A 23,936-nucleotide genomic window follows, 5' to 3' on the forward strand; every position below is an offset into this window, starting at 1 on the left:
ACGTCGAATCTGAGGACCCACCCAAGTGGGAGACCCTGTATAGCCCTAAAAGGGGGACTGGTCACCTAGTAGGTGTTCACCCTATCAGGAGGGCGCTGTGACGTCACCTGCCTGACCTGGCCACTCAGATACTCAAAGAAGCCTCTGCCCACCTTGGACTGAAGATGGCAGAATCAACTAGCCACCTGGAGGAGCTCTGGGCACCACTCCTGGGGTGGTGATGGACAGGGGTTGCAATGGTAACTTCCCTTTCCATTGTCCAGATTTGCACCAGAGCAGGGACCGGGGATCTCAGGGCTGGTGCAAAGCGGTTTAGGCAAGGAGGGCACCAATGTGCCCTTCAAAACATACTAGTGGCTTGGGGAGGCTATCCCTCCCAAGCCATGTAACACCTATTTCCAAAAGGAGTGGGTGTTGCCTCCTTCTCCCAAAGATAATCCTTAGTTTTGCCTTCCTGGGCTTGAGCTGCTCAAGCAGCAGGAGGGCATAAACCTGTCTGTAGGATGGCAGCAGAATGGGCTGTACTGCCGTTTGATACATTTTGTTTTGACCAATGACTTTGTGTTTCACCACTGCGCATATTAGTTGCTCAATGTTCACCAGTAGCACATGGTATGTTTTGTTCAGTTTAGCCGCCTATTGGCTTTGACATGGCATTAGCCATTACTTTCTGTATTCAGTTGAGCCGCCTATGGGCTTTGACATTGCATTAGCCATTACATTCTGTATTCTGCCTATTGGCTTTGACATGCTGTATCCAGTCTAGCCGCCTATTGGCTTTGACATTGCATTCCTATTGACTTTGACATGATGTATTCAGTTTAGCTGCCTATTGACTTTGACATGCTATTAGATATTCTGCCTATTGGCTTTGACATGATATTATATATTGCATTTTGTATTCAGCTCCGCTGCCTATTGGCTTTGACATGATATTATACATTGCATTTTGTATTCAGCTCAGCTGCCTATTGGCTTTGACATGACACTAGACATTGCATTTGATATTTAGGTTAGCTGCCTATTGCCTTTAACGTGGAGTTAGATCTTACAGTTGAGAATCCAAGCTGTATTTTTCCAAGCTGTGTTTTTGCACCAGAGAACCAAGATGTTTTTCTCACAGTAGACTAGACATGATAAGAGAGAGTACATGGGTGTTGTTTTCTTCGATTGAGCTTGGGAACAGGAGTAGTCTTGGAGACCTGGCCAGTCTCCAAAAGGCTTGCTCAGTTTCCCAGGTCTGAGAGGAGGGGGCACACCTTTGTAACGAATGTAACAGGCTGCAGAGGGTCAGATTCGAATCTGCCGGACCTCGTGCTGGAGCTTGGCGCCAGCTGCCAGCAATCCTGTGTGGGTAGATGAATCTCTCTTTCTCGCGGCTGACAGGGGTCATCAGCTTGCAGACCTTAGAAAGATGAAGCTGTGAATAGTTCCCACACGGTGAAGTATTTGTTTTGCTTTGCATTCAATATCTTATAAATATAACCTGCTGTGTATATTGCAAACTGATATATTTTGTTTGATTAACGCGGACTTGAAAGCTACTAATTCGTCATACATAAAATATTGTGGTTGGGGAAGAATTAACAACAATAAAAGTCTTCTTTGACCTCAGAAGTGCATTTCTGTTGTGTTATGTTAGTGCTTAGAAACTAGATAAGAGGAAAGCACTACAATTGGTACCAGAGGTCGTGGGGTGTCGGTCATTAAGAGGTGATTAAGAAGGGGTTTGACGAGTTAGTAGATTTCTAAGTGCACACTTTAAAAGTGTAATTGTTTTTGTTGTTTGGAGAATTACAGAAATTGTTTTTTTGTTGTTTGGAGAATCACAGTAGCACGGCAGACCATGTCATGTGTTGTTAAACTGCCTGATGGTGCTACGAAAAACTGTGAATTGTTTGTTGTTTGGAGAATCACAGTAGCACGGCAGACCATGTCATGTGTTGTTAAACTGCCTGATGCTGCTAAAAAAAACTGTGAATTGTTTTCTGTTTGGGGAATTACAGAAGAAAATGCATGTGTAGAAAACGTGTCTTTTGGAAGTAATGATGACAGAAAGGTCTGGATACCTTTATCTGCTTACAGAGAAATGCAGGAGAAATGTAGGAAGTTGGAACATGAAAATAGGAATTTACGTGAGCAAATTAGCCCGACTGAAAGTTATAAAAAGGCTGTTTTTGAAGAATCTTTCTTGTCCCATTCCAGTAATGAGGGGGTTAAGACAGCTCCGAGCTGCTTTGAGTTTCGTGTGAGCCAGGGTTTTTGGCAGACAAAGTGCATTCCTTAACTGATAACAGGGACGAGAGACCAGAATGTGATTTACGAGTTACCGTTGCAAAATGCACAAGTAAAACGAAAGATTTTAGAGCAAGAGCCGACTTTCATTAGCTTGTTTGATTTTTGGAAAAAGAATAGCTCTCATTTGAGTGAAATCCTAACACTTTTGTATATGGTCACTGTGAAAAATTATATGCAGCTGCGCGCTTGTGATTTGGCAAATGAAATAATGCAGACTTTAGGTTTTTGCGCAGTGCAAGAAGGAAAAACTGATGTACATGTAAATCACGAACAAGGAAAGAAAATAGTGCCCCTAGCTAGAATCATACAATGGATCTGGTACTTGCAAGACAGGGCTAGAGTACCACAGGTAAAAGAGTTATCAATGAAGTTGTGTGCACCATTTGAATTCGTGTCTACTGAAGATAAAAAGCATGTTTGTTTTACTAATGATTCATTGACTGAAATGTTGCTTTCTGGCACAGTAGAAGGAACAGCGTTGTATAATGTGTGTCAGATTTTAAAGCAAGAGCTACGTGAGATGTGTCATTTTTATGCTGATTTTTGGTTCTTTGATAATGTTTTAGCCACATGGCTTGTACCTAACTGGTTCAATTACCTTGCAGATGTTAATGAGAAAAATTCAGAGAGAGAAGTGTTCACCCAGAATTCTGCCTTAGTGGGGATGGCTAAGTGGGTGCCCCAGAAATGTGAACAGCTGAGAGAAAAGGCCACTTACAGGTGGGCAGAGATGAGAGAGATGTACATTCCCCTAGATTTGATAAAAACGGTGCAGCATGCACAAAAGCAATCTGTCATGCAAGCAGTCACAGAGCAGTTGGGGAGAGGAAAGTTACCAGAACAGAAATGGCAAATTGATCAGGTTTTAGGGAAAGTGATTGCTGCAAATTACCAAGGAAAAATCGAAATTGTGCTGATACCTAGAAAAGAATCTGATTCATTCATACAAATTGGAGACAGAATGGCCCAAATTGGCAAAAGTGCAGTGAATGGAGGTTTGGTAAGGAATGAGTCTGCCCCAGCCCTTCTGACAGTGCAAGAAAAGGGAAGCTGTGACGCAGCAGATAAAAACCTCAGTGCTGATGTGTGGGCTGAAGCCCCAAGTGACCCTCCAGAACCTGCAGAGAATATAACAAAGGGCCCCAAAAACGTCCTGCTGATTATAAAACAGGGAAAGAAAGAGGAAGGGTGCAGTTTAAATGAAAAATGTTATTTGCAAGAAAAGTCATACTTGTTTCTTTTGCAGATCCTACCACGTTTCGCCACTGTCCCTGAGTGTGCTGTGTGGTCCCCCTTCCGGTGTGTGCGTGTGGGGTCGGGGAAGGGACCGAATCCCCAACCTGAACCTGGCTGAGTAAAGTGCCAGCACCATGGATCCATTTTGCGCAAACTGCGCCTTCAGTTCAAGTTCAACTTGTTTGATTGCATTCTTCCACCGGAACTAAGCTGTGTTTTTTTTTTTTTTTCCCTTCTCGTATGGAACTCTGACTTTTGCTTATCTTCCAGCAAACCTTTCAGGTGGACCGTGCCTCTTTACATGAGCAGAACTCATGCCACATCAAATTGCTAACACTGTTGAATTAGAGACTCATTCAGAATATAAAAATTGCCCAGTCTTTTCTATGTGGATGTATCTGATGTGAAAGGTTATGAAATCAATGTGTTAATTCACTTCTATTGCTTTACAGGGATTGCTTTGATCATAATGTTTTTTTCTGTGCTGATGTTTTTTGTTTTTGTTTGAAACAAGAGATATGTGAAACAAAAATTCATTGGTCAAAGGGCGGAATGTACTGCCATTTGATACATTTTGTTTTGACCAATGACTTTGTGTTTCACCACTGCGCATATTAGTTGCTCAATGTTCACCAGTAGCACATGGTATGTTTTGTTCAGTTTAGCCGCCTATTGGCTTTGACATGGCATTAGCCATTACTTTCTGTATTCAGTTGAGCCGCCTATGGGCTTTGACATTGCATTAGCCATTACATTCTGTATTCTGCCTATTGGCTTTGACATGCTGTATCCAGTCTAGCCGCCTATTGGCTTTGACATTGCATTCCTATTGACTTTGACATGATGTATTCAGTTTAGCTGCCTATTGACTTTGACATGCTATTAGATATTCTGCCTATTGGCTTTGACATGATATTATATATTGCATTTTGTATTCAGCTCCGCTGCCTATTGGCTTTGACATGATATTATACATTGCATTTTGTATTCAGCTCAGCTGCCTATTGGCTTTGACATGACACTAGACATTGCATTTGATATTTAGGTTAGCTGCCTATTGCCTTTAACATGACATTGCATTTGATATTTAGGTTAGCTGCCTATTGCCTTTAACGTGGAGTTAGATCTTGCAGTTGAGAATCCAAGCTGTATTTTTCCAAGCTGTGTTTTTGCACCAGAGAACCAAGATGTTTTTCTCACAGTAGACTAGACATGATAAGAGAGAGTACATGGGTGTTGTTTTCTTCGATTGAGCTTGGGAACAGGAGTAGTCTTGGAGACCTGGCCAGTCTCCAAAAGGCTTGCTCAGTTTCCCAGGTCTGAGAGGAGGGGGCACACCTTTGTAACGAATGTAACAGGCTGCAGAGGGTCAGATTCGAATCTGCCGGACCTCGTGCTGGAGCTTGGCGCCAGCTGCCAGCAATCCCGTGTGGGTAGATGAATCTCTCTTTCTCGCGGCTGACAGGGGTCATCAGCTTGCAGACCTTAGAAAGATGAAGCTGTGAATAGTTCCCACACGGTGAAGTATTTGTTTTGCTTTGCATTCAATATCTTATAAATATAACCTGCTGTGTATATTGCAAACTGATATATTTTGTTTGATTAACGCGGACTTGAAAGCTACTAATTCGTCATACATAAAATATTGTGGTTGGGGAAGAATTAACAACAATAAAAGTCTTCTTTGACCTCAGAAGTGCATTTCTGTTGTGTTATGTTAGTGCTTAGAAACTAGATAAAAGGAAAGCACTACATGGGCTGCCAGGGAAAACTCGGCAAACTGGTAGGAGTGAAGCTGGGGGTCCTCTAAGGAGCCCTCAGCGTGCATGGAATCATACAACCAATACAGGCAACAGTACTGAGGTATGATTCCTACATGTTCGATACCAAACAGGCCTAGGTTCAGAGTTACCATTATGTAGCTCGACATAGGTAGTAAACTATGTCAAGTACACCGGTAAAATGGCATTCCCGAACTCAAAGTCCTGAATAATGGAGCTGGAGTTCGTGGGTGCACCTCTGCTCATGCAGGGGTGCCCTCACACACAGGTACTTGCACCCTGCCCTCTGGGCAAGGAGGGCCTGCCAAAGGGGTGACTTACAGTGACCTGGTGCAGTTACCTGTACTGAAAGAGTGCAAGCATATTTTCATAATGGCAGGCCTGCAGACACATTTTGCATGGGCTCCCATGGGTGGCATAATACATGCTGCAGCCCATGGAGAATCCCTGGTGCCTCAATGCCATGAGTATCATATAATAGGGGCTTACATGGGGGCACCAGTATGCCAATTGTGGGGTGTACAAAGTCGGAGACAACCAAATTTAGAGGGAGAGAGCACTGGCACTGGAGTTAAGGTTAGCAGGATCCCAGTGAACACAGTCAAAACATAATTACAGCAGGCAAAAAGTGGGGGGTAACCATGCCAAAAAGAGGGTATTTCCTACAATCTGTGGCTAGCGTTGAAAGTTATCTTTGCCTGTCTATGGACAAGTATACTTTGTCTTGCAGTGTGTCTAAGGTTACCCCTAGAAAACTGATCCTCGTTGAAGGAGAGAGAAGAGATTTTGGATAGTTTATTGTGAGCCCCAAGGTTTGAAACATCCAAACACAAGTTGCTGTAGCCATGCCATGGACGCTTGATGAGAGGACGGCGCCTTTATCAACCAGTTGTCTAGATAGGGAAACACGTAAAGGCCTTTTTGATGTGAATAGCATGCTACCGGAGCTAGACATTTTGTGAATATTCAGGGTTGTGGACCTAAGACCAAACAGAAACACGCTGAATTGGTACTGAGTGCAGGCTACTTTGAACCTGAGAAAATTGATGCTTTTGGTGGATGGGAATATGAAAACTGGCATCCTGGAGATCGAGAAGTGTCATGAAATCTCTGTGATTGAGATGTTCCTGGAGTGTAATCATACAAAAAGATTGCTTTTTCAGGTATTTTTGGAGTTTCCCCAAGATCCAGAATGGGGTGCCACTCATTTCTTGAGGACCAGGAAAAAATGAGAACAGAAGCCCTTTCCTCTTTCTGAAGTTGGGACCTTTTCTATGGCACCCTTGGCTAACATAGGTGAAACTTCCTTGCAAAGAAGTTGGAGATCAGAAGGCAAGGATCGTGTTGGTGGTGTATAAAGTGGAATTTTGGTGAAATCCAGTGTCTGTATGTGATGAGATCTAAGACCCATTTGCCCGCTGTGATATTTTCCCATTGGGGTTTGTAAGATGAAATTCTGGTTCTCTCTTGATGTTGCTTTGCAGAGGATGTAACCGGCACTAAAAGCTCATCACTGCTTCCTGTTATTGTCCGTGGCCAAACCTGTTTGTTTTCTCCTAGGCTGTTGCCTGGAGTAAGCCGCTGATGGTGGTGTTCGATAAGGCTGATTCTGTTGATAACCAGGATGAAAGGGTTGTTGGAGAGTTTGGTATGATTGATAGTACTGGTATCCTCCTCGAAAGGAATATGTTCCATGAGTTCCACAACAGGGTGTCTTCCAGCACTGAAGATGGTTCCAAGGTATCTACCAGTTTCAGTGTCAGGCTTGACAGCGATTAGTGTATCGTTGATATGCTTGCCAAGTAGAGCCTGGCCATCACAAGGCATGTTCACGAGCTTTGTTTGAATCTTTGGGCGGAATGCTGTAGCCTCGAGCTAGCCTTCTTGTTAACTGCCTGAAGCCAACAGAGGCAATATCCATTGCACAATCAATTTCAGATGCTGACCTCTATCTCTCACCTGCAAAATCTTTCTTGCCTCCACTTTTTTGCCTTCTGGCAAAAAAAATCCAAGTATGTGGCGATGTTCGAACACATCCGCCAATCGTATCTGTCAAGAATTGCAAGGGAATCAGATGCTCAGACAGACATCACTGACATAGTGGAGAATTTTTTCCCAATATTACGTAGACTTCTGCCTTATTTGTCAGGAGTGGCAATTGGTGTGGACAGATTTTTCGATCAGCGGTGCGCAGCATTTGAAATTACTGATTCCGGTTTCAGATACTGTATTAAAACAAGCAAGTGATCCTTCTGACGCCTTATATTTTTTGTCGGTACGTGGTAGGACTGCTGTAACCATAGCTGGCACCTTCATTGTCTTGAGTCCTTCCCTCACAGATACAGGGCCTGATTTAGAACTTGGCAGATGGGTTACTCCGTCACAATGGTGACGGATATCCCTCCGCTGAAATCTAAATCCCATAGAATAGAATGGGACTTAGATTCAGCGGATATCCGTCATCGCTGTGATGAAGTTACCTGTCTGCTGAGTTCCAAATCAGGCCCATAATCTATTAAAGAGGTTGTCCTTACTCCTTACTGACCTGTTTTTTAAAGTCGTAAAGAAAACAATCAGATTTTTGATTGTGATAGGCAAGTAAAAACGTATTGCAGCCCTTTCCGTAAGTGTGTGGAATCTGTCAATATCTTCAGGTGAGGAAACTATTGATTGTGGCACAGGAAGATAAGGCACTGGAATAAGGTATCTGTTCCACTCATTTGTTTCAGGCTGTGTGTCACGAATTTTACCTTCATCTTTGTCTTGTTCAGGTGATGAAGAAGATGATGGGTACTCTCAAGGAGGCATAGCAATATTTCTCAGAGTAGGTGACAAAGGCTGCAGTTAGTGTGGTGCAGCAGCTGGCATTTCAGTGGAAGACTGTGTTCCTGCTGGTGCTGTAAATAGCCTGTAATATTTATGGACCATACCTTGCAGATCCTGAACGGAGGTTGCTGGAACCTGGACCATATCCTGTGAGGAAGGGTAATGTTGGTATTGATCCCTAGGTAGATGCGCCTGGTCAACATATTCTTGGCCTTGATACACAGACTAGTATTATTCCCTTTCCTTGTTGTCGACCTGGTGTTTCTGGTGGACTGTGAGCTGTACCGAAAGCACCCTCATCATCATCATCTGACTCTTCAACTGGCTTGGAGAAGGATTTTGCTTGTTTTAGTTACACTACAACAGAAGGGGTAAGTAGGTTCAGATCTGCTTTCTGAAGTTCCAGTCTTTTCCTCATCAGAGGAGCCTCTAGACCACTGGTGGTGCGTCTTTTTCAAGGTTTTATTCTGTCTGAGGTAACCAAGGGTATCACCTCTCCCTCTTAGATTTTGAGTGAGCGGTAGCAGAACTATCACTTCACCTCAGATATACCCACAGTCTTGGTTTTAAGCTTTTGGAGCCAAAGCAAAAGATGTCCCTCTCTATCTTTGAGTGTTTTTGTAGAGAAAGTCTTGCATATTTTCCAATCTTTCACCTGGTGGGCTAGGTGACTGCAGTGGATACATTCTTTGTGAGGATCTTCTGAATGCAGCCTCTTATTACCACAGGTCCCACAAGGCCAATATAATCCCTTTTTTAGCACTTCTGACACATTGGAACACAGCTGAAGGTATTCTAGTAGAGAAATCTTAAGAACACTGAGCAGAGCTCGGGGAGACTTCCTTTCACACGATGTGCAGTAGAAAATGCGAGGGAAGATGTCTCTGCTATGAGTGTTCTAAAGGGTGCCGTCGCCTGATTGGCTGTAGTTTGGTTCTGTTTAAATGATGTGAATAAGCTATTAAATTCAATGTCTTTTGCCACTGTAAACTATCCCAACAGCTTCCACTGCTTTGGAATATGCCCGCTATGCTAATAACTTCTACTGTTTAAGAATATACCGTGGGACTCCCATCTCGATGACAGGGATGATTCAAGCATGTGAATCTATGAAAGATACTCCTATACTGGAGAATCTGAATAAATTTGGCTTTGTCAAGATATGGAAAATGTCACTTACCCAGTGTACATCTGTTCGTGGCATGAGACGCTGCAGATTCAGATGCTTTGCACATCCCGCCATCTAGTGTTGGGCTCGGAGTGTTACAAGTTGTTTTTCTTCGAAGAAGTCTTTTCGAGTCACGAGATCGAGGGACTCCTCCCCTTTCGGCTCCATTGCGCATGGGCGTCGACTCCATCTTAGATTGTTTTCCCCGCAGAGGGTGAGGTAGGAGTTGTGTATTATAGCACTAGTGCCCATGCAATGGAGCAAATATGTATGTACATAATGTGGTTTAAAGCGATATATTTACAAATTTACAAATGTTCAAGATCAACTTCAAACGGCTACAGGCTCCTGGGGAGGCGGACGGGCGGGCGCATGTGAATCTGCAGCGTCTCATGCCACGAACAGATGTACACTGGGTAAGTGACATTTTCCATTAGATGGCATGTGTAGCTGCCGATACACATGCTTTGCATAGACTAGTAAGCAGTTATCTCCCCAAAAGCGGTGGTTCAGCCTGTAGGAGTTGAAGTTGTTTGAAACAAAGTTCGTAGTACTGCTTGTCCTACTGTGGCTTGTTCTGCTGTTAACACATCCACACAAGTAGTGCTTGGTAAATGTATGAGGCGTAGACCATGTGGCTGCCTTACATATTTCAGTCATTGGAATGTTTCCTAGAAAGGCCATGGTAGCACCTTTCTTTCTAGTTGAGTGTGCCTTTGGTGTTATAGGCAGTTCTCTTTTTGCTTTGAGATCCATCTAGCAATGCCTTGTTTGAATATTGGGTTCCCTGTATGAGGTTTTTGGAAAGCAACGAACAATTGTTTTGTTTTTCGAATTTGTTTTGTTCTGTCAATGTAGTACATTAACGCTCTTTTGATGTCTAATGTATGTAGTGCTCTTTCAGCTACAGAATCTGGCTCTGGAAAGAACACTGGTAGTTCTACTGTTTGATTCAAGTGGAACGGTGATATGACTTTTGGTAAGAACTTAGGATTTGTTCGTAAAACCACTTTATGCTTGTGTATCTGTATAAAGGGTTCTTGTATGGTAAATGCTTGTATCTCACTTACTCTTCTTAGAGATGTGATGGCAATTAAAAATGCTATTTTCCATGTTAAGTATTGTATCTCCCATGAGTGCATGGGTTCAAATGGTGGACCCATGAGCCGTGTTAAGACAATGTTAAGGTTCCACGAAGGGACTGGTGACTTCCTTGGTGGGATAATTCTCTTCAGACCCTCCATAAAAGCCTTTATGACTGGGATCCTAAATAGTGATGTTGAGTGTGTAATTTGCAGATAAGCTGAAATTGCGGTGAGATGTATTTTAATGGATGAAAAAGCTAGCTTTGACTTTTGTAAGTGCAGTAGGTAGCTGACGATGTCTTTAGCAGATGCGTGTAAGGGTTGTATTTGTTTATTATGGCAGTAACAAACAAATCTTTTCCACTTATTTGCATAGCAATGTCTTGTGGTTGGTTTCCTAGCTTGTTTTATGACCTCCATACATTCCTGTGTGAGGTCCAGATGTCCGAATTCTAAGACTTCAGGAGCCAAATTGCTAGATTCAGCAATGCTGGATTTGGGTGTCTGATCTGTTGTTTGTGTTGAGTTAACAGATCTGGTCTGTTTGGTAGTTTGACATGAGGCACTACTGAGAGGTCTAGTAGTGTTGTGTACCAAGGTTGTCTTGCCCAAGTTGGTGCTATTAGTATGAGTTTGAGTTTGTTTTGACTCAATTTGTTTACCAGATATGGAAGGAGTGGGAGAGGGGGAAAAGCGTATGCAAATATCCCTGACCAACTCATCCATAACGCCTCGCCCTGAGACTGATCCTGTGGGTATCTGGATGCGAAGTTTTGGCATTTTGTGTTTTCTTTTGTTGCAAATAGGTCTATTTGTGGTGTTCCCCATCTCTGGAAGTAAGTGTTTAGTATTTGGGGATGAATCTCCCATTCGTGGATCTGTTGGTGATCCCGAGAGAGATTGTCTGCTAACTGATTCTGAATCCCTGGAATAAACTGTGCTATTAGGCGAATGTGGTTGTGAATCGCCCAATGTCATATTCTCTGTGTCAGGAGAGACAACTGTGTCGAGTGTGTTCCTCTCTGTTTGTTCAGATAATACATCGTTGTCATGTTGTCTGTCTTGACAAGAATGTGTTTGTGGCTTATTATGGGTTGAAATGCTTTCAATGCTAGAAATACTGCCAGTAGTTCTAAGTGATTTATGTGAAACTGTCTCTGCTGAGTGTCCCATTGTCCTTGGATGCTGTGTTGGTTGAGGTGTGCTCCCCCACCCTATCATGGAGGCATCTGTCGTTATTACGTATTGAGGCACTGGGTCTTGGAAAGGAGCCCTTGGTTTAAATTTATATTGTTCCACCATTGAGGCGAGGTGTATGTTTGGCTGTCTATCAACACTAGATCTAGAAGTTGACCCTGTGTCTGTGACCATTGTGATGCTAGGCACTGTTGTAAGGGCTGCATGTGCAATCTTGCGTTTGGGACAATGGCTATGCATGAGGACATCATGCCTAGTAGTTTCATCACCATCTTGACTTGTATCTTTTGTTTTGGATACATGGCCTGTATTACATTGTGAAATGCCGGTACCCTTTGTGGACTCGGAGTGGCAATCCCTTTTTTTGTGTTGATTGTCGCCCCTAAGTATTGCTGTGTTTGACACGGCTGAAGGTGTGACTTTGTGTAGTTGAGTGAGAAACCTAGTTTGTGGAGGGTTTCTATGACATACTTTGTGTGTTGTGAACACCGTTCTTGCGTGTTGGTTTTGATTAACCAATCGTCTAGGTACGGGAACACATGTATTTGCTGCCTTCTGATATGAGCAGCTACTTCTGCCAGGCATTTTGTAAAAACTCTTGGCGCAGTTGTTATCCCGAATGGCAACACTTTGAATTGGTAATGTACCCCTTGGAATACAAACCTTAGGTACTTTCTGTGTGAAGGATGTATCGGTATATGGAAGTATGCATCCTTTAGTTCTAGTGTTGTCATGTAGTCTTGTTGTTTGAGCAATGGGATTACGTCCTGTAATGTCACCATGTGAAAGTGATCTGATTTGATGTAGATATTTAATGTTCTGAGATCTAATATAGGTCTTAGAGTTTTGTCCTTTTTGGGTATGAGAAAGTACAGCGAGTAAACTCCTGTTCCTCTCTGATGAATTGGTACCAGTTCTATTGCATCTTTTTGTAACAACGCTTGGACCTCCAGTTGTAGAAGATCCATGTGTTGTTTTGACAAAGTGTGTTTTCGGTGGGACATTTGGAGGGAAACTGAGAAATTCTATGCAATAACCATGCTGGATAATTGCTAGGACCCAAGTGTCTGTTGTTATTTCCTCCCATTGTTTGTAGAACTTGGTTAGTCTCCCCCCCCCCGCCCCTCCCCCCCTAGTTGTTATGTGTTGGGGATTTGTGACGTCGAATCACTGCTTGTTTTGTGGAGTCTTGGGACTTTGGAACTTCCCTCTACTTTTTTGGAATTGTCCCCCTCTATATTGTCCCCGAAATCTTCCCCGCTGATATTGACTTTGATAAGTGGGCCTTGTTTCTGAGGTTGTGGGTTCCGTGCTTTGTCCTCGAAACCCCCCCTCGAAACTGTGTTTTACGGAATTTGCCTCTGCTCTGTGGGGAGTAGAGTGCGCCCATGGCTTTGGCCGTATCAGTGTCCTTTTTAAGTTTTTCGATAGCAGTGTCCACCTCCGGCCCAAACAACTGCTGTCCGTTAAATAGCATATTCAGCACGGCTTGTTGTATTTCCGGCTTGAATCCTGATGTACACAGCCATGCATGTCTCCTTATTGTCACTGCTGTGTTTACAGTTCTAGCAGCTGTGTCTGCTGCATCCATTGCTGACCGTATCTGATTGTTCGAGATACTCTGTCCTTCTTCCACCACTTGCTGTGCTCTCTTTTGGAACTCCTTGGACAAATGTTCTATAAAGTGCTGCATTTCGTCCAAATGAGCCCTATCATATGTGGCCAACAAAGCCTGTGAGTTGGCAATACGCCACTGGTTTGCTGCCTGTGCCGCCACCCTTTTCCCTGCCGCGTCGAACGTACGACTCTTTGTCTGGAGGTGGTGCATCTCCTGAAGTGTGTGAGTTCGCCCTTTTGCGAGCTGCCCCTACTACCACCGAGTCCGGTGTTAACTGTTGTGTGATGTACACGGGGTTTGTTGGTGGCGGTTTATATTTTTTCTCCACCCTTGGAGTAATGGCCCTTCCTTTCACAGGCTCCTCAAACACTTGTTTGGAGTGTTTAAGCATTCCAGGTAGCATGGGGAGACTCTGGTACTTGCTGTGTGTGGACGACAGTGTATTAAATAGAAAGTAGTCTTCAATTGGCTCAGCATGCAGGCTGACATTATGAAACGCCACTGCCCTTGACACCACCTGTGCGTAGGCTGTACTATCTTCTGGTGGTGACGGTCTAGCTGGATAACAGTCGGGACTGTTATCGGACACTGGCGCATCAAAAGATCCCACGCGTCTGGATCATCCTGACTCATCCCTGTATGAGTTGGGGATTGCATCATAGGTGGAGTGGCTACCGGTGATGGTTGTGGAGAGCATTGTGGAGATGGTGGCGGGGTTACTTGTTTAGCCACCTACGCCTGTGGCTGCTTGTCTTTCTCTTGGAAGGCAAGTTTTCGTTTCATTCGAATCGGAGGGAGAGTACTGATCTTCCCTGTTTCTTTTTGGGTGTGGAGCTTTCTTTGGGTGTAGTCTGGCTCCACTGTCTCCAGTTCCTGTCCAAATCTATGTGTTTGCATTTGTGAGGACAGGCCTTGTTCCCCTGTGTAGGAACTTGATTTCGGTTCCGAGGCTGGATGTTTCGGTATCGAAACCTTTTCGGCTGCCTTTTTCTGTTCCGACGACACTTTTTTGCTCTTCGGCATACTGATTTTTCGGTGCCGAGATTGCTCTGACCCGGTATCTCGGGCTCGAGTCTGCTCTGACCCGGTGTCTCTGGGTCGAGTGTGCTCTGTGCCGGTATCTCGACCGGAGTCAGATGACTTCGACACATGCATGCCCTTTTTCGGTGCCGATGCCCAGTCACCTATTTTTCGGGTTAAGCCATGGCCTGTTGGCGGTGGCGTCCCCTGAGCTTTACTGGTCTTTACGTGAGTCTTGTGCATCGACGTCTTACTCACAGTTTTCGGCGTCTGTTCAGGATCGACCTCTTCCGAGTCCGAACCCTTGATGGAGAAGGCTTCCTCTTCTTCCTCCATGTATTTTTGTCCTTTCGGCACCGACGCCATCTGTAGTCTTCTTGCTCTTTGGTCCCTTAAAGTCTTCCTGGACCGAAATGCTCAACAGGTCTCACAGGTATCCTCTTTGTGTTCTGGCGACAAACACAAATTACAGACCAAATGCTGATCTGTATAAGGATACTTGTTGTGACATTCGGGGCAGAAGCGGAATGGGGTCCGTTCCATTAGCCTTGAAGACGCACGCGGTCGGCCTGACCAGGCCCCGCCGGGGAATCGAAAACCCCAAAGGGCCGCCGGAGCTCTTCAAAATTCGATGTCGATCTGTTTTAACTAACCCGATACCGAACACAAACAATACCGTCAAATTTTCCGAGTTTTTCACTAACTTTCCGAACCGAAGCGAAAAGGAACACGTCCGAACCCGATGGCAGAAAGAAAACAATCTAAGATGGAGTCGACGCCCATGCGCAATGGAGCCGAAAGGGGAGGAGTCCCTCGATCTCGTGACTCGAAAAGACTTCTTCGAAGAAAAACAACTTGTAACACTTCGAGCCCAACACTAGATGGCGGGATGTGCAAAGCATGTGTATCTGCAGCTACACATGCCATCGAACGATATAATATGTATAAGAAAGCTGGATAAAGGAGAAAATGAACTTGGCTAGCTATTATTCATGGGAGAGACAAACAAAATGTCGTGCAGGGAGGGGTTGGCTATCCAGAGGCTTAGTTGCATGCAATTCATAGGACCTGAAAGTTATCGCTATTAACATCGACTTAGACTATATCCAAATTTTAGAAATAGATCTCAAACTGTCCATAGAACGGAGCCTGAAGATTATCATATTTATTGCATAAATACCTTCTGACATCATTCAAGAACAGAGGACCAAACCGTGTTCATCAATTTTTATTAGAAATATGTTAATTCAGGTCCTGAATGTCAACATGATAATAATTGTAGTTCTGCGAAATGTCTTTGTGACATTTGATATGACATTTGAATGTAAAGACGGTACTGAGCAACTACGCATCTAATATCATAGGACACACAAGTGAACAATCTTATCAGTTGATAAGGAGACCCAAAATGTTGATTGGTTCATTACAATAGCATCCCCTATAAAAGAAAGGTATCTAAAACTCGAAAAATGTTCTCTAGAAAGGAGAACTGGCATCACCTGGTTGGCGCAAGGACAGAGAGATGAAATTACATGAAACAATAAGGCACAAGAAAAGAGAATTAAAAGAAATTAAGAAAACCCACAAAATGATTATGGGTTATGAAACAAGAGTACAGGCTAAGGCATTGGCCAGTTATAATTAGATGGGCACAAACAAATTATTTGAAGAGTTCTGGGGCTTAACTGGAGAACATAAGGAAAAGCAGACAAGCAATATGAGAAAAACCTATCAGAGAAAGAGAAATGGATATCATTTGCAAGTACTCTAAATAAATCACCAGATGTGCAATGATGGGAAGCTATACACAAAAATAATTCCAGCCTGCATGTGGAGTCTGAAGAAGTTATTGTAAATACCCTGAAACCTATGCACCTATCAGGAGTGGCAAGTGTAAATGAGATCCCTAGGAATATTTTTAAAACATCTCCTGTCAATTCTTTTCACATCTTGTCAGGTATCACACATCCCATACTCCTGGAGAGATATCATCCTACATGCCATTTTAAAGGAGACCGAACTAGTCTAATTAATTCTCAAAGAAGTGCTCTAATCTACACAGACGCTAAATAGTTAGAAAACCTTCTTTTGGAGGGACTGGAAGGTTGGGTGAAGAAGGCAAATCGCCGGATATACTAGAGGAGGGTTTTAGGAAAGGATGCAAGATGCTCAATAACCTCACCATCTCAAATAAGACAGCTCAGAAAGTACCAGAATTAAGCTTTATATTTGTTTTATAGACTACTACTCCACTTTCGCTAGGGTGGATTGCCTATTATTGCGGTCAACGATAATCAAATGGGTGATTCTGGACATTTTTTAGAGGGCCAGACAATTGCTTCATTACAACATATGAGCAGGTGTAAAGGTAAGTGATAACTTCAGGGCAACTAAAAAATAGCACAACTAATTACAGCCTTAAGCAGGGATGCGTGCTGGCAACACACCTGTTTAATTTACACATGGCTGGCATGGGAAAATGTATACAGGGAAATAGAAATGTTCTGCCTGCTGATAACTGGAAACCACAAATTCTGCTACTTCAATATGCAGATGGTAGTCACCCTGGACATAGCCCTGCTTAGTATACAAAGGGAACAGTGAACAAATATAATACAATTAAAATAGTGTAATGCAAATCAAAATGTACATGCAGATGGAAGTTTGGGATTGTAAGCATTGAGCTCACAGACTTTTACCACTGCTTAGGGCACGCCAAGACCGAAGGACAGGCCACAAAACTCACCTGTTTGCACAATCTAGAATCAGCTTTTCTCCAACTGACGTTAAGAGAACTATGTCAATATGCGTCTTCTATTTTAACAGTTTTCAGATCTAAATATATTCCTTTCTTGACATACAGAGCCTAACATTCAGGCAAAGATTGAATCAGGGCCTTAAATATATTTTCATTCCGCTATGTAGCTGTCCTCTGTCAAAATTCAGATTGGTGTGAGGACTGGTTATCAATTCTTAAACTTTGGAGATGCTATTTATAAATTATTGTCATAGACTAAGAAGTGCTAAAGGGCGGCTATTCAATTCTTTATTATGGGCTGAAATCTCCCATAACCTAGAGAGACAGGTTTGTCTTTGGACAAAGAATTTAAATGACATTTTAAATCTATTAGTGATAGCTGAATTGTCAAAATAAAGCACATCATACAATAAATTCAAACAACACGTAAAATAATCAAGTAAACACTTTTCAAGAAACTGTGGGAACATTTAGTAAATATAAAAGAAAATGTACAATGAACACCTATGCTGCACTAAAGCCATACCATAATCTGATTGATCATAAGCAGAGTTTGCATAAAACTGATGAGGTTTGGTTTCCTTCCATTCTAATTTCTGATTTAAGAGTGGATGACAGATGGACATAAAGGTTCAATGCTGTGCTTTAGACTTTTTGGGGGAAAACTCGAACCAGTTACTCATTTACCCTCAAATATGACAAGATCAAAAAGTTTGCTGAGACCCGTAATTTGCAGACTCTAGGCTCTTACCATAAATCAGACTGAGCCACTGTGGAAAGGGCATCTGATTAATCAAGTAATAAAATTAATTCATAAGATTTCACCAACACAGCAGAGTGCCTCTCCTGTCCATCACGCTCTATCTGGTGTCACTATTAAAGGGGAGGTAAAAAAAAAAATCAACATTAGATGCAACTGTATTTGCAAATGTTAATTGGGTCTCTGTGGGGGAAGAAGAGTATGTCTGATTTTATTTTTATAGTCTTTATTTGAACTTAGCTTTAATTTGTGTGCTAGTATTGTGGGGATTTAAAATAATTTTTCAATAAATCAGAATTATTGATAACCAGATGAGAGTCCTGATGTGGGCAGAATATTAGGAGGCTAAGGGCCTGATGTAGATATTGGCAGACAAGTTACTCTGTCACAACAGTGTCAGAGATCCTATTCATCAAAATCGAAATACCATTATATCGCATGAGATTCAGATTTTGCCGTACAGGATATCCGTCACAACGGTGATGAGTAACTCAGCTGTCAATATCTAAGTCAGACCCTAAGTATTACAGCAGTCACATTACAGACATGGTCACTGCAACCAAATACAATTTTCAACTTCAAGTGAACGCACTCCAAGTCCCAAGGATATAGCACAACATTAACCTATGAAGAATTCTGTTTTGGTTTGGGTTTATTCAGTTGTTTCGTTTTTACATAAAAACAATCTATTCTATTAAAAAACATGAAGATTAAATTAACATGCATAGAGACATTCAAGTACTTTATGGAAAACTATACTGCATTACATGTTGAAAGTTTTATGTCAGAAAAACTCAGCATACAACTTACATCATTACGAATTACTTCCCTAGAATCTGCTAACAAATCCATTAATCTTGAGACACCTAGAAAGAAGAATTTAAAAACATTATACATCAAAATGTCCTAGGAGTGCCGGAGAGGGATTATTATATACAGACTAATAGAATTTTGACAACTACTGTAATGGCAATTTTCTGCTGAAGTTGAGTTCATGCCATTCAGGATAAATGCTAATTCTAAAGATTACACTAAAAAACAGGTTTGAATTTAAAACACTATCATTTTGAATACATTTAATGATTGGGGCAATCACCTGCAATTTCTACTCCTAGTCTTACAGCCAACTGAACTTTGCTTTATTGTTGTTAACCAAATTAAGTGTAAAGGACCTACAAATAATGCATCTGAAAAGAAAACTGAAATATACTGCCTCTCATATAACTAGAGTGACAGTAGTAGCAAATAGACAACTGAATTATTGTAAGTAATCCAGACTACTACATTTAAGTTTATTTGATAAAATGTAACTGTTCCCATTCCAGTTGAGGCAATACTTTTATTGCAAAGCACATCTGGTAAAACAACAAGGCTTTCTACTATGTGTTTCAATTTCCACCTTAAAGAAAAAAAAGCTTTCAAACATCGGATGACTTGGGAGGAGGTGATAACAAAGAATGTCCACACTTGAAGAAAAAATATTTTGCAGAGAAAATTCTGAACTCAATTTGTACTGGTCATTAAAGAAGAAATATTAAAATAAACTAAAATCATAATTTCATATAAAAAGGTAAAAATATATTATATGTACACCATTTCAAAATGGCATTCATAATCACAAGCAGAAACTTCATAAATGAATCATGAAAAGTAGACAAGTAGGCCTACACTATCTAAGGCCCATACTCTTGATTAGTGGCGTAAGAAACCTCAACAAACTGATGAGGTTCACTGCATCATTTCAAAACAGCACTTGAAGATGGTATGCAACCTCCCCCCACCATCAAACACTATAAGAAAGATGATGCGTACTACGACTCTCGGACAATGGAAATGCACCCCCACCTGGACAAGAGCCTTTAACTAAATCACATAGCAAGGCACCAGAAAGAGGCTACACACTCTACATCTTGGGCAGGAATGATTCAACAATTCTAAATGCAAAAACAAAGTCATGCACATTCTGCACATTTCTGACGGTGGCAACTAAGGAAGTGGAGGAGAGGCCAGTACTCAACCGAGAAGGAAATCAAAAGAACAGGTAGTAGGGCAACGTCATTAAGAAGAGCAGTGAGATGCCAGAGGAAAATGTAATCTGTCTCCTGGAGGAATGGCTTGAGTTGGTAGGTGAAAGGCTTAAATAAATAGAAATGTGGTAATCTCCAAAAATTAAAAAGACCCTAGGAAATATGCTATCTGCCATCACATCCCTGCAGATCAAATTAGTTACAAATGTGGTTGCCTTGCAGGCCAAACTATTTATCAATGGTCTGGCCATTTTTGTAGAAAGTCACATCGATTCAATTAAAACAAATCTTACATCAGGGGTCTGGAATTCCTATAGCCCCACTCCCAGGACATATTGCTTGGGGTCAAGGACAACATGTTTTCATCGTTATGTTGTCATTGGGACAAGTAGGCCCAACCCCCCGCAGCACAACCACTTTGGCTACTAGTTTACAGTACAATATACTGGATCAAGGAAAGACACGGTATGCATTTAAGGTAATATTTGTGTCCATATATTAATGCTGCTCTAACTTGTATTCATGGTTTATCAATGCAAAGCCTTTATCATTAGGGCAAGCGATATAAGGACATGTTTTAAGCTTGTACTACACTGCTACCATTGTGGTCCCAGTATAAAAATGTTTATACATGTTTGCAAAGTTTGTGAATATGAGGCCACGTATAATACTTCCAGAATGCTCTCTGATTAGATGCAAATAGATGCAGAAGCTTGAAAGCTAAATTGATGCATCTTTGCTGTCAAATTCAATATTCACAATAAAATGCATCTAGGAAAATGTTTTGCTAAGCTGCTGTGAAACTGTAGGTACCATTTCTTTGAACCATCATCTACTAAAATGTGTTAATGTATGCTAGTGTTCCCAAAAATATTTATAGTGAAAAATCAGTACAACCAGTTTTAATAAGATTACGACAAACATGAAAATAAACGATTGTTGTCAAAGCCAATAGGTCTGACACTGTTGGTCAGCCTTTTGGTGTTGTCAATATGTGTTGGTGGTTTTTTTCACATGTTTTTTGTAAAACTTTATTGTGGGAACTGCCAGGCCCTCACCATTATAATACACATTGGCAAAAAACAATATTTGTTCATCTCAAAAAGCACACATTGTCACAGTAGTCTCTGGCACTGAACAAAACTATTTGTGTGCCAATATGCTCCACGTGAAAGGGTAGAATGTGAAGCCAGTCTATAGAAATAGAGAGAATGTTAATAAAAACAAAAGTTCTTGGGTAACTCAAGACCTAATTAGGGGCCCAATTCTTAAATAACATCACAAATGTGCACATATGATATATGCCTTTGCATTAGTACAGTTTTGCAGCTGTCATGATTTCACAATAATTGCATTAGTAGGCCAGGAAAGTGTACTCCTAAAAAATATTTGTGAACTGCATTTAAGCATGAGCAAATATGCATGTGTAAATTTACTAATGCGAAAATCTGATGAGCGAGTGCAAGTTCACTTTCCCTCCAACCACTTTATTTCCCAACCCTGAAAGAAGTTTTTATTTCTGACCCTTGTCAGGAGTACAATCCCAGACTTTCTCAGTATGTGAAATGATTAGAGAAGAGCAGGTGAATATGCGCATAACATGCAAGTTAACCGGTTTGCACAGACTCCAAGGCGCATTCCAACCCTGAAACTGGTGCTCCAGCCCGGTATGTAAATCTGTGGAAAGGTGGCAAAATGTGGGAATTACTAGAATTCAAACCCTACTATAGTATGAGTCCTGGCATAATCAGAGAGGCTATTATCAGAGCTCTTATATAATGATATTGCTGCCATTATCTATTGCTGCACTACGTGGTACCAAAGGGACATGCGTTTTATTTGTTTTTACAGGACAAGTAGATTTATGAAGCAGCATGGACAAGTAGATATTTTATTAAATTCCATACCCTTGCACATTTAAAGCTGCATTTCAATACCATTTAAAGTCATTTTTCAACCAAGCATAAGAACTTGAAGATTCAGGGATTTCTACCTGTAATCCTAGTCCAGGTTATCCGATGGCTGCCGGTAATCAGTGACACTTGGTTCCAGTTCATCTTTTTTGGTTAGTTTTTCTTTATTTTGTTTTAACAAATCATTGTTTTCAGACTTATTATTCCACTTGATTCAAAAGAAATGAGACTAAAAACTTAAGAACGCATTAGGTTTTTAAAGGAAAGTCCAGGAGTGGGAACAGAGTCTCTGATGAATGATCAGATAACCTTAATCTCAGTTCTCCTACATGTGATCAGCTTTGAATATTAGCTTAGGTATGGGATATCAAGGTACATTTAAGAAAAGAAAACCTCTCCTAGATTGTTTTTTAATAGGTGTAACTGAATGCAACATTAACCAAGTTTAATGGAAAAAGTAAACAAACTTCCACATCAGAATTAGAAAAGAAGATTAACAAAGTATAACTTAAAACTGACGTGGACCTTTTCCGTAAAAGGCCAAAAAAAATTAGTGTTGAATTTGAACAAGGTCCTTTAAGACAGCAGCTTCATTGCCCCATAACAAACAGAATAAGTAACTGGAGCTCAGATCATTCCATAACATAATAGGATCCTGTTCATGAATTATCACACTATCTCACTGTAAGCACAAAGCAGGAGGAAAAGTTGTTTAAGACTTCAATCGGGAGTCCCCTTTTTGAAAGTCTAGGGATGAGAATACCATTTTCCTTCACCGTCAGATGATCTTTAATTATATAAATGCTAAACAGATTTATAACAATTATCACCAACCCCACTCTCCCATGGATTTAACATTCCCACTAGAATGTGGAGAATTTCAGTGACCACTCAACTGCAAATCAAGTCCTTAGTCAAACAGGTTATGTTAAAAGGCCTGACCAATCTGGGTATTTCAAACAAACAGTAGCTCTTACTAGTATTATTCAAACACATTTTTCAGTAATTAGTAAAATCACTACATGCATTTAATGCTGAAGAAACAACATATAACAATGACTCATATTTCAATTTAAGTAATTTTAATCAAAAATATTGGAACAATACGACAATTTTGAGAAAATCTGCAGAGTGTCCCACGTGAAAAGAAAAGAAACCACAGCAAGGAGACAGTAGAGATAAGTGGCAAAATAGAAGCTCCGTTTATAGCAAACAGTTTGTCAAATTATGAGAGTCCATTGGCAATGTATGCATATGCCTGACTACAATTCAGGCCTCATGGAGTGTGTTTGCTGTTTTATGCTGTCAAAGTTTCGAACCTCTGCAAGATACAAGGGTTGCATCAAGAAATTAGTGGTGTAGAGACCCCTGAAATGAATAGGTATTTCAATTAGAATTTACCTAGTGAGGTCCAGTATGAGTGCTGTTTAGTTTAGTTCTAATCCCCCTTGATTGTCGGTGTGAATGTGAGATAATGTTAAGATGCTCTGAGTTGGTGCACACCCAAGGTAAGCAAGTCTGATTAATTCACCCAATCCGCCAGGTTATGAAAGATAAATTAAAATTAGAGCAGAACAAGAGGCAATATCTATGGTTGGGTGAACCTGAGTAGAGTGTGCAATCCAATGATGTTAATGTATACTGTAAAATGTGCATGTCCTTTTAGGACCAAGTCCACAAGTGATTTAACAGCCATCTCTGAGATTACAAATTCCTCTTACCATTACAAATAGTTCTGGAGAGTCCAACTTTTTAGGTGGGATTACTTTAAATTACTAAACACTATTATAGATTCAGCTAATTAGCAGTACATCTTACAGAGTGACTGTAGTCATCTGTTTCAATAAGCTATATTCCCCAGAGATCCAACCTTCTACCCCTTTCACTTGATGCTATCATGGTTTGCCATTAAAATATACCTTTGGCTGCTGTGATTGGATGGGAAGTAAAGTGGTTCTATTTGGCCCCAGCGCAAGTATTTGGACTGACAGCAGGTAATGTTCATCTTGGAAATCCCATCATGTCAACCCTCTCCAGTCCATCCTACATAACATTTGGTTACCTTGTGGGAAAACCAGACCATGCTATTCATCTTCAGCACCTTAGTGAACCTTATTGATATCCCCCCTCCCTTTGCTTCTCTGGAAACCACTCTCAAAATAAATTCAAATGCACATCACAGGTCAGCCAGGTCTAAACTGCACAGGATGCTTGTGAAATAAGTTGGAAGATAGACCTCCAGGACTGGA

General features: G+C 41.4%; 1 protein-coding gene across 2 annotated transcripts in view; it reads right to left on the reverse strand.

Moving 5' to 3' along the window:
* The window catches only part of USO1 (USO1 vesicle transport factor), a 565,160-nt gene that overhangs the window by 354,225 nt on the left and 186,999 nt on the right, over positions 1 to 23,936 (reverse strand). For both annotated transcript variants that reach the window (XM_069230285.1, XM_069230286.1), the window contains exon 7: positions 18,558 to 18,613. In XM_069230285.1, coding sequence (XP_069086386.1) covers positions 18,558 to 18,613 — 56 coding nt within the window. The remainder of the gene's footprint in view (positions 1 to 18,557; positions 18,614 to 23,936) is intronic.

The sequence above is a fragment of the Pleurodeles waltl genome, chromosome 1_1 (genome assembly GCF_031143425.1).
Source record: "Pleurodeles waltl isolate 20211129_DDA chromosome 1_1, aPleWal1.hap1.20221129, whole genome shotgun sequence".
Lineage (NCBI taxonomy): Eukaryota > Metazoa > Chordata > Amphibia > Caudata > Salamandridae > Pleurodeles > Pleurodeles waltl.